At 39.5% G+C, this 11,680-nt stretch overlaps 2 protein-coding genes across 2 annotated transcripts; one reads left to right on the top strand and one right to left on the bottom strand.

The window, feature by feature from the left end:
• Positions 1-438: 438 nt before the first annotated feature.
• Positions 439-8,862, bottom strand: LOC135488272 (transportin-3-like). The gene is made up of 19 exons (XM_064772813.1): positions 8,664-8,862; positions 7,932-8,063; positions 7,730-7,801; positions 7,379-7,516; positions 7,132-7,224; positions 6,834-6,983; positions 6,519-6,593; positions 6,245-6,345; positions 5,736-5,874; positions 5,404-5,550; positions 4,908-5,113; positions 4,650-4,789; positions 4,285-4,479; positions 3,634-4,016; positions 3,267-3,478; positions 2,813-2,969; positions 2,525-2,692; positions 2,210-2,322; positions 439-2,007 (listed from the first exon to the last, which is right to left on the bottom strand). The coding sequence occupies exons 1-19, from the start codon at positions 8,778-8,780 to the stop codon at positions 1,947-1,949; spliced, it is 2,799 nt and encodes a 932-aa protein (XP_064628883.1). The 5' UTR covers positions 8,781-8,862; the 3' UTR covers positions 439-1,946.
• A 213-nt stretch (positions 8,863-9,075) lies between these two features.
• On the top strand, positions 9,076-11,233 carry LOC135488212 (WASH complex subunit 3-like). Its single transcript, XM_064772709.1, has 5 exons — positions 9,076-9,189; positions 9,665-9,829; positions 10,035-10,280; positions 10,419-10,483; positions 10,767-11,233. The coding sequence occupies exons 1-5, from the start codon at positions 9,139-9,141 to the stop codon at positions 10,882-10,884; spliced, it is 645 nt and encodes a 214-aa protein (XP_064628779.1). The 5' UTR covers positions 9,076-9,138; the 3' UTR covers positions 10,885-11,233.
• Positions 11,234-11,680: the final 447 nt, after the last annotated feature.

Here is an 11,680-nt window from a genome sequence, read left to right as displayed (position 1 = left end):
ATCATACCAGGCATCATAAATGGCTTTGGTTGGTGGGAGACCAGGGTAACCAGAATTTACTTGCAAGAAAAGATACTGTAGGCCTTACTCAAGACGGGACAAACCATTTTCCAGATAGTGTGTTCTTACTAGTGCATGTAATGCAATGCAGGAGGACGAGTTACAGGTAACCTATTGGATCATGCCCATTCACTCGTGGCCAGGCCAGAGTGCCACCTGTTTAAGGTCGGCTTTGGCAGGGCTCCTTTCCTGGGATGTCGGTGGCCAAAACAATACCATTTCTGAGGTGTACATGTAGGTGAATAACTCACAATGCGGGGAAACAAGGCGAGTAGTTCTCGTTCTAGTTGAATAAAGTACGATAGTCCTTCTCTTGGCTATTTCTCCAAACGAATGAACGATAAGCAGCCATATATCTTCAAAATTTTCGTAGTCGTTTATTACAACATTCCATGGTTGTGAAAATATATGCAGAGATAACTACATGGCCTGATATAAAGCTGAACAAAGCTCAAGGTATCTGCTACAGCTATTAGCTGTATACTCTAGGTGAAACTGTAACAGACTAATTTACAGTATTCTCCAAAATTATGTGGCATGATAGTTTTTAAGTTAAAGATAACTGAATATTTACATGTTAATAGTAATACAGTGGAACCTCCTTTAGCGGACACCTCTTTTGGTCCGCAATTGGTAGTTCTCATTGAATTTGACCTCTCTAATCAGGACACCTCTCTATTAAGGACAGGACTTGTCAGTCCCGAGGGTGTCCTCAGTAGAGAGGTTCAACTGTACATTATAGTTGTACATGTATTTGTCCACTTTGTATAACACTTATCAGAAATCGGCAGAATTTCTATATCTATCTAGAATGTAGGACAAAAAGGAGGTGACTCAATAAAGGAAGTATGTACATGTATCTACACCTGCCACTCCCTCCTCCAATAGTGCCATATAATCATGAAAAATATTATAACAGCAGGCTTTAGAGATCTGTCAAAACTGAAAGACCAGTTCGACATCCCACAAGTTATCATAAAACCTCACCAACTAGTGACTTTTGAACAAATGCAATAAAATCATGATGAGTTTTGACATAAAAGCATAATCTGTATCATCTAAAATACCAACCTACAGGCGCGATTTTTTTGCATAATCTTAATTTGCATGCCTTCTAATGGTAGCTGCCAAGCAATAACTTAGTAAGTTTTCAGAAGTCCACCCAGACCAACAAATCATATCTTCTCCTTCAACCTATTCATTAAATTTCTATCCTGGTTTCCATTTTACACTGCTCTCCCATGAACACAATGCCGCCAACTAGATATTTGAAATGGATCCATTGAGGCCTTTGTCCATCACAAATCCTTCAATCAATCCGAAGAAGACCAAAATTAAAGCACCCTTGGGATCAAGTCAAATTGACGGGATTTGACTGAAGGAGACATTGCCCAGATAGAACAAAACAAAGATTGCATTTGCAACAAGGTAGAGACTTGTATTGTTTTGAATACTTGGACCAGATATGAGCCTTATAGACTGATATCAATACATTGCCTTGTATAAGGAAAAGGTAAAGTAAACCTAGCCTAAATTTAACAGTTAGTCAGAGTAGTCGGTGTTTACAAGAACTTAAAGTCTGCAAATACGTGCAAGCTAACATTTCAAGCCAACAATATTTCAGCAAAAATTATGAACCTTATCACATATCATAAACCCATCAACTAGTGAAGTTTTACAGTTGTTTTTCTACCATAAAAAATGCTTTTATTCAACATCTGTGTGAGAAAAACACCCCACATGAGACATAACCTCCTACTGGCTGCTGCAGTACTGCTAATAAGTTCCTGACTCGCCGAATGCCCGCTCGAGGAGAGCATCAATGCCACAATCAAAGAACAAACTTGGCACACAATTGTTTTCTCTCCATTCCAGCATGCGTCCTTTCACCTGTACAGCCGGGCGAAATCTCGAATTGCAACAGATACTTGTTTGGCTTCTTCAGCACTATAAAGGAAGAAAGAGTTTTCATGAAATTGTATACAAGATACAAATAATGTCGACAAGATCAGACTTAACTTAGTGTTTAGACTAATGGACTTACTACGTGCCCCATTTCAAAAAGAATGTCAAGTATTCTCAAGAAGATTGCTACTTGATAGGATATGTTGATTGAAAACGGGATAGATTGGATTGTGAGATATCTTACATTGTCACAGCCTTGTGAAAGTCTGTCAGCTGTTTATGAGTGGCTGTTACAGATCCACCACTACTCTCTGTTGGTAATGCCTTCAGGGCAGCCTCTAACCATTTGCATACAGCCTGAAAAAGAAAATGATCATTCACTCATTAAGAAAGATCTTTAGTTCGTTGCCTTCCTTCACATTTGCATGTAATGCAAGACATTTGTTTGTGGGAAACGCAGCGTGAAATAATTGATTGAGGCATTGTGCATGATACGCAGTGTGGCACACTTATGTTGAGATTGACAAGGCAGAAAATGATTTTTCCAAAGAATACTTACAGGTCGGTCAACAACCATAAGTTCCATGACAACATCAGCAACATCCACAATCATATAGGATGGTAGACAGAACACACAGGCATTTATTATTGACTGCATCAAGGCTGCACCATGTTCAGCAAAAATCTCCAAAATCAGCTTTTTTCGTACTTGGAAGTCTTCTTTGTCCTGAAAAATAAGAAATCAATGAAGATGACCTTTTTGAATGATGAACTGATGCAAATTTCTAGAGGTTTTTAGTACCAACTGTGATAAGTCTAGGCTAACACGGCCAATAGTGCAACTTACTTCATGGTTTCTTGATGCCTTGGCTAACTCTGTTAAGAACTTCATAACTGATGCATTAGCATCCCGATGGTCAAGCCCACAAGCAGCTATTGCACAGCAGATGATGGCCTTAATCACAGTACACTGGAGGAATGGAACAGGGCTCCTCTGAACAAATCTGAAGAAGAAACAGCCATTTTGAGGTTTACTCTGACCAGCTTCAAGCATGAGAACCATTCTTGAAAGAGAAATTTATCAACATTTTAAAACCTGCCCTTATTTCACTGCTGTAAGATACCACTGGTAGCCTAAGGTTGGCATGAACAGTCACTATCATCAACTAACGCAGCACAGCGAGAGAGCCTTGGCCCCTCATGATCATGAAGCTGAGGCCTGGCTCGGTCACTTCTTGGTTGACCTACTGACCCACCTCCCTCCCGCTCATCATACTCCACATTTAGGAAAGACAACCAACCTTGTGCATAGTCTAAACAGATCATCTACGGTATCAGGGTGATACTGGAGTCCACGTCTTTCTTCTAATATATAAAAGGTGGGTCGGCAGAATGCTTGCAGCATATCTAATAATCCCTGAACACAGCCTGTCTCAGTTCCATACTCATCCACTAATATACTGCCTAGGTAGAGGAAACATGAGTGTGTGTGCTTTTCATACAGTTGAACCATCTGAAAATGAAGAAAACGTGATTGCTGTATTATTGTAATGATAAAACATATGTAAAGTTCTGAAATAGTGCCTTGCTGGGAACTACAGTGGCCGATGCCACCACTCAGAAGCAAATGGAGAGCAAAGAATTGACAAGTATCAAAAGGTGACTTACCTGTGTCACAAGAGGAGTCAGCAGAGATGCAGAACCTTTCCCAACACACCGTACAGCAAATCTTATACACCGACAGCACCGCTCGATCACGCGCACATCATCTTGGTACAGATCACAAGTCTTTGACAACACTGGCCATATCTCTTCAATCACAGGTTTACATGGGTGCACTTCACCGTTCATGACAGTCGGGTTCGTATGACGGAAAATCGCCGCTAAGCGATCCAGCCATAACGTGGGATCTGAACCCGTACCGACGGTGTATTTAGCAACAATGTTTGTTTCTAATAACTTTGAAAGACAACTTGTTTGAATGAAGCAGAGTTTCTTCAGACCTTCCGTGATCTCATCATGGCTGAGACGGGCAAGAATCATTGCAGCACCTGTGGGAAGAAGCCATAATTATCAGCGGGTATCGAAAGATCAATAATGAAGTCTAGAGAATGTTCTCAATACCTTTCGTTTTGTCATGTCTACCTTTCTCTTCAAAGAAGATCCACTTTTGAAACTGACGAAACTGTTGACACGTTTTACAAATTGAAGAAATAGTGCTCAGACAGTAGATACGATCATGTTTTCTTCAAATACTACAAAAATTAGGGAATATGATGCCGTCTGCTCAAGTGTGATTGTGAAGTTAGTATGACCAACCTTTGAGAAGTCCAATAGCAGCATTGTTTGACACATGTAACTCATCTACAGCTTGGACTGTCTGTAGAATGCTGGGGAAGTGTGCAGTGCCCATTCTGTCGCGACATGCAGTACAAACATTCTGTATGGCTGTGGCAGCAACTGTCGCGAGCTGGGGCTGCTTCAAACAGGACAACAAGAACTGGAGAACCAGATCTGAAAGAGAACAATGAGAATCATGGGAATTGGGACATTATTGATGAAATCAGCTTGGACATATTGCCTTAACCATGTTAACAGCAAACCAATCAATCAATCAACAGTTATGGCAACATTCAAATATTCCAGATGATAGCAGTTTTATTTGACAAAGCGATGACACTTACCGATGCATTCAGGATTCTGGTCCATCCACTCGGCTAGTTCACCCACTAGTTGTGTGCTCGTGTACCGCACTGCTATGTGGGCAGTCTCAGGCATGGAGAGAATCGCTTGCAACACTTGCGGTACAATATCTTTTTCTTCCCTGCAATTGAAATGAGAAAGATTTTTCAGGACATTCTTTGGCACGTCTTGTCTATATAAACTGAGGATGTCTGTTTGCACTGACACCAATACTGTATACAATCACCTTATATACTTACAGTAAAATATTTTTGGCAACAGCACACATCACAAACAAAGCTGCCTCCGACTGGTCCCAAGTGGCTGCAGTCGCCTGACTTTTCAGGTTCTCAAACATCTGTGCGAAACATGACGACGACCCAACCAGGAACACAACATCTTTGATTAGCTCAGACACCCGCGTTCGGAAATCACCGAAGTCGCCAGATTCTTTTGGGATACCATCCTGTAAAAAAAGCAGAATATTTCAATCATCAACTGAACAAGGCCTTTCAACTTTATGCTCAAAGAAGTACACTTGGCCATTTCACTATGGCTCAAGAAGCCATTGAATAATGATGATGATGATACAAATACCATACAACATATTGCAGGAAAGGAGACTTTTAAATTAAAGGAATACGAACTTGTACAAGTACTATACACAGAGAACAACATGGATGATTGTACCTACGAACAAGCTTATCAACATCTCCCAAACTCGACATGGATGACAGGATATCCAACATAACTTACATGATCAGGGTCAAATTGACAATGCCTACACAATGCCACGATCAGCCGTTGTATATATGGTTTAAAACATTCATTCAGATCGGTTTTGTCTACTTGGTAAAGGATTTCGGACAGTCGATACCAGAAGTTGAATGTGATTTCTGCAACCTGGAAAAAGACAAAAAAAGGTCTGTCATCTCATGCATACAGATGGACGTCAATGAAAATCACACTTTTTGACCTGTCCCAATTCAGCTAGACAGTGCATATCTACGTTTTCAGCTTATTTAGCACTAGTATCGGACTCTCTTCAAACAAGTTTAAGGCAAGCATCATGTTCAGTATCAATTTACCTCGTACTGATGGTGTCCGACACATGTTAATATCAATTCTACAGTCCGTAAGTCTCCGAGGCCCTGGTTTGGTTGGTAGGCTATCGTTTCCAGAAAAGATTCACCCATTTCAGTGAATATCCTACAGTAATTGATTGACCTGAAAAAAGGAATGTTTTGCTCATGAAATTGTGTCACCAGTATAAAATTGCATAATGTATTTTGCAAGGATTGTTATGAATATAAGACACAGAACAACCATAGGAGGTGCACCAGAAGATACAGCTCTGAGCTGCATACAGATCCATGGCATTCCAGTTCAACAAGGTTTCACTGTTTTAGATATTTTTTCATTGAATCTTGCCTAAGAAAGTGCACATTTGCCTTCTTTTCAAAATGCATGATGCATCATGGATTCAGTGCAAGTTCTCAAGATAGGACCCTACCAGGTCATAAAGGTGGCAACATCTCTATGCCAAGACCTAGTTTCTGACATCGATACTCAACAAATATCTGAAATATCGGCTTACTTGTCGAGATCCTCATCTGCCACTGACATGTGGTAGGCGTCTGGTAAATTCATCACACCTTGGAACAGTGACTGAGCCAATAAGCTGTTCTTTTCTTGATTCTGAAATAGGTTACACAATACTTGACACAAGACAACCACCAATTCTATCTCGGGTTAAGATTTACTATAAAATGAGTAATATTTTAAAATGAATTAGCCACATTTTGTCGATTATGAGACAGAAATAAGTAACAAACATAAATTGTTTTTTTCATGACATTTCACTCTCTTACCTCAGTTGAGTAAAAGGCTGAACAAATGCAGTCACAGGCAGCTTCATGTAACATATTGGGACAATCTTTGTTCATCTGCAAAAGAACACGTGACGAATTTCAGCTTGTAGAAATTCATACATCAACCAATAGCAATGTCTGAAATGAATTGTCAAAATATATATATCTATGGTCAGCTGTTTCAAGTTTTACTCATTTGTTTTAGGTCTGGCTACTGCACTGGAATAAAAACAGTATTCTCAATCAGATTCCAATTTTCAGCAGGTGAGTTCAGCTTAAATAGTTTGTCAGAACATTAATTCTGAAATAACTTACCAGGGCCATGAAAGGAACCATAAGCAGTTTGCTATTGACGATCTGGTCTTGTGGGATAGCACTGATACTAAACCAGCTACCCAGACACCGAAATACCTTGATCTGCAGGCGTTCATCAACTGTACATGCACCATTTTCTGTGCAGGCAGTCTGAAAGAGAGATTTAAAAGATGATGGGTAAATACGATTATGAAATGCTAACAAGAAAACTACAGAGTAAAGAAATCTTTTCCCCAGTTCCTTTTTATCGTCTATAGGAACACAAAGCAAGATAAAAGACCAATCAAATCAATCTTACCAAGAGTTGGAGCACCAAAGGAGCTGCTGAAGCCAATTCTTCTGTTAACTCTTTCCGCCGGTTAGCACCGAGACGCAAGGATCTGCTGTTTATCTGAAACAAGGAGGTTTTTGTTGGTTTACGAATAGAAAATCTAATCTGGAAATTTTTTACATTTACAAATTTGTTCAAACCAGAATCAAAAGAAAGAAATAGAAATACTACAAAAGCATAAAACAGAGTATTTTTTAATGAATTTTGTAGGTACCTCTTCAGGCATGACAGTGAGCACCTCAAGCAGGAAGTGAAGATGCTGTACGTTGTTTCCAAATTTTTCAATCAAGTCCTTTGCGGCACACTTCCAAGACGCCATTTGCAATGCCAGATCTGCAAGCGCCAAACATAACTGAAACGAAAAATTTGAGATTAGTTTTCAATATCAGACGAAGTCTTAAAATTTTGGCTACTGAAATTCTGACTCACTTCAAAAGCTTGCTGTGACAAAATTTCCCCAAATTCGGCTGAATAAAAACATGTCCCCTAAATAGGCTAAAAGATTGCAATGTGTAAGGTGCCTTTGCAATTGAGATCCCTACAATACAATTTGGGCATTTCTCACCTGGGTCACAATCACTGCCTGTGTTTCTGGTGTGACCTTCCCGATGTGTGTCAATAGAGAATCTCTTAGCGACTGAAAGGGTGAAACAAGAATGATTTACACATAGAGAATTCCTCAGTGCCTGAAAAGGTGAAATAAAATTGTACAGTCAATATGATTTCATATTCAAGAATACACGACGAGTTAGAGCAGCTTACCATACCTGGTGGGAGTTTGGTGGCAATTCGTGAAATGCCAGTTGTATCTTTGTTCTCATAGTTTGTGCAGCGAAATAGCAGGACTCAACATCTTGGCTGAGTTGAAGGAGCTGATCAGCAATCTGCCATGCAAAAACCTGTAAATAACATTTCAATCAATAGCTGAATGGTTTATTTTCTTTACAAAAAATGACAAACGAATAAGGTCAATAAGTTATTTAAAGTTGACATTACAACTATATAAACTAGTGCAACTATGCAAACACTGTGCCAACGAGTACAAACAAACTAATTTGCCCTAGATGGTCTCAGTCTGGATATGCTCAAAGTCATCGATGCCATGCCACACGCTGACACTGAGAGCAGTGACAACCCCTATGTCCCTCAAAATGGAATAAATTGGCAATTTCTTTTGTATCCAATCAGATACGTGATGTACACACTAACACTGGAACACTGACAGTAGTCAGTACAACGTCAATGGCCAACAATAAAAACAGACAGCCAACGGCATCTATTCGAAAAGTAGCCTATTTATTTTGGCATCATGTTTTTGTCAACATATACTTTCACTTTACTCAAGATGGACTTGGTCTTTAAGTATAAATCTAAGTCATGATGTGCTATAGGCCCATGGACATGAACAATACCATACATTGCAGTGTAAAATGTACACACGTTGTACATTTTGTACACGATGTACAGCGTTCATTGAAGGGAGGAGACGTAAATCTCACCGATCGTTGCAATTCTCCAAGCCAAACGGAGGCCTTTTCCTTCCCAACTACATCTGGATTGTGGTACAGAGCATTAAGTGCTTGTAAGACTGTATCAAGAGTCGGTGCAGTTTCCATGACGAAGTGTCAGGCGTCCAAAATTCAGAAGAATTTTGAACAATTTTGCAATTTTTTTCTCGGAAACCGGGCGACACACGGACTTAAGTATAGCTCCGCACTCTGCTAAAAACATTTAAAGCACAACAAATTTTTTTTAGATACAGTTAAAAAGAGTTCATAATCATATTAACCTAAATAAGTATCTAAAATTGATTGTAAAAAAAAATGTTTTTTATTTTTTCAACAAATTTTTTCAACAAATGAACAATGTTGTTTTCGAACGACCCGGCAATATTTTCGGCCTTGACCTTGTGGGAGGAATTGTAATCAAATTTCAGGAAATCGAAGAGAACTCGTGACTAAATCATCTTTTGAAATGGATGCAGACGGATTACCCCTTGTGGGGCCTGGTATTGATTATACAAAAGTATGCTCTGCCTTGGGACAATCTGAAATAATGAAAATTATCTTTTTTGTGGCCAAAAACGCACTAAACGTCAAATTTCACGCTCACCCTTATTTCGCCCTGTCCCCAATCCACACTGTTCACGTTACTCAATGACCTGATCATCATCATTACGGAGGCCTACTTCATTATCATCAGTGTTTACGCATAAGTGCCCTGGCCTTTGTTGTTGATGTTGGTTTCCTGTTGTCTATTCATGATAGTCTATTGACCAGTCGTCATGCATACTTTGTTGTCGAGGATGTTGTACTTCTTGCCCGTCAATACACCAAATGAATAAAGTCTTGACTTTTGCTAACTCCAACTTCTGCCGGTAGATCTTTGATTGAAACCGTCCATTTGCTTCAGAATCAGAATGTGTGTCCAGCATGATATCATATGTATATCTACATATTCGATTTTGCCTTGTCTAACTAACTTTATATTTCTTTTCAAGGTTGGTGCAATACATCCTAAGAGAACACTGGCATTTCTCAACCATTTCATCACACACACAGTTCGGTTCTTGAATAGATTCTCATGTGTCTGTGAAGACAAATTATCTGCCCTGAGCCTTCGTATACAACGCCTCGAAACAACAATGAATGTTCTTGAAGCAAAGGTATGTATAAATATGTGACATCAATAACAACAATTGATAACAAGTTGTCTTTATTCATTGCTGATAACAACAAAGAATAAGTTTTTGATGGCATTCATTATCCTTGTCCATCTGGAATGAAACTTGATTGAAGCATTGTTAAACTCAAACCAAATTTACTCTTGAGCGGTACTATTTATCATAAGATTCTGGTTGTTATTTTCAGCTGTCTTCCATTCCTGGTCTAGAAAATGTCACTGCCCCCTCATCATCCTCGACAGGTTCACAGCCTAGTCAACCAGCTGCTTCAGAACCATCAGCAAGTGCTCAACCCTCTGGTCCTGCAGCGAGTCAACCAGCTCCTGCTGCAGCAGCTTCAGAGGTAGCTGTGCCTGAGCCAGAACCAGCCATACCAGAAAATACCGTTTCAAAAGATCCTCGATATATGAAATACTTCAAAATGGTTAACATGGTATGTTGGTTTTATCAATTTTTTGACTCTCTTTGCATGAATACTGTACTACCTGAACTTCTGTACTCACAGCTGCCCTTTCATTCCATGATCACTCTTCACTTGTCATGACTCAGAAAAACTTTCTTAACATTTCAGGGTGTTCCAGAACAGGCAGTCAAAAATAAAATGCGATCAGAAGGTGCTGATCCAAACTTCTTAAAGTAGGTATCCATTTGAACCTTTACCAGAGCAGAAGATTTTCTGATCAGAGGCAAACTCTGTTGTGTTGCAATGTCTTTGATTTATCCTTTACAGAATCTGAGAACTGCCAGTATGCAACTACATGTACTGCAATGTAAAAAAAACAAAGCAAGCTTAAGCCAGTATCAACGTTGTTTATCATGTCAGGTGCTCTTTTGAAAACACATCTAAGTTTGAGACTTGAGTTGAAATAAGTCATCGGCTATCAAGATGCTTGTTTGCTGATATGTTTTCTTCCTTCAGCACTCCAAATGCTCCTGCTCCGTCACCTGCTGCAGCCAATGACGATGATGATGATGATGAACCAGACTTTAGTGATAGTGACCATGATAATGACTCTGCGCATAGTTTCTCTGACTGATCAACCAACATGCCGATTAAACTTGCCTGCTCCTGCTTCATTGATCATTAGTGCTGTTTACGGCATGGTGCTAAGTTACCATTTTGTGAGAAACTGGTCTGAGTGTGTTGAAGTAGCCCCTTTCATTGAGACTTGAACTCTTTGCAGGAAAAGCTACACAGGCAGTAGCGACTTACAACCAAGAAAGTTACCTAAAAACATTGTGAGCTTATGACAGAAAAACTGTTCGGTCTTGTTGGTAATTCTCATTCCATGCTTTTTATCAGAATTACTTTGAGAAGATCACCCTCCTGTAAATAATAAAAAATGTAATTATGTGTATAGAAATTGTAATATAAAGTATCTTGAATAGAAATACAAGCCTTCTTGTGTATCATTTTCAACTTTCAAAAACTGGATAGTTAGCTTTGGATTTGTGACAGTATCTCGGACAGATCACCTTTGGTAGTAAGCTGAACAGATTGTGACTTGTCCACTGTATAATGCTGCATGTGGTTGTCATACTATCGGAATCTGCTTCAGATCTGTGGTTTGTGTCACTGGCTTCTCTCATCAGCTTTCCATGCAAGATATCGGAGAGGTCGTACACTGCTACTCTCTCTCACTTGCTCATATCTATACAGGTTTGGTCCAGAAAGTCTGGTCCTCAATCCTGCCAACTACTAATGCTCTGTCATGGCGTTGACCATGTGGCTATCGAAGCAAATTATGCCACTGTATTCATGCTGCTGCAGATTCTGTCGAGTCGGATAAGGATTTTGGTTAACAATAACAAAGAACTCTTACTTGTCATATA

The sequence above is a fragment of the Lineus longissimus genome, chromosome 5, assembly GCF_910592395.1.
Source record: "Lineus longissimus chromosome 5, tnLinLong1.2, whole genome shotgun sequence".
NCBI classification, from domain to species: Eukaryota; Metazoa; Nemertea; class Pilidiophora; order Heteronemertea; family Lineidae; genus Lineus; species Lineus longissimus.
The sequence above is the reverse complement of the archived record's forward strand: the minus strand, read 5'-3'. Positions and strand labels throughout refer to the sequence as shown.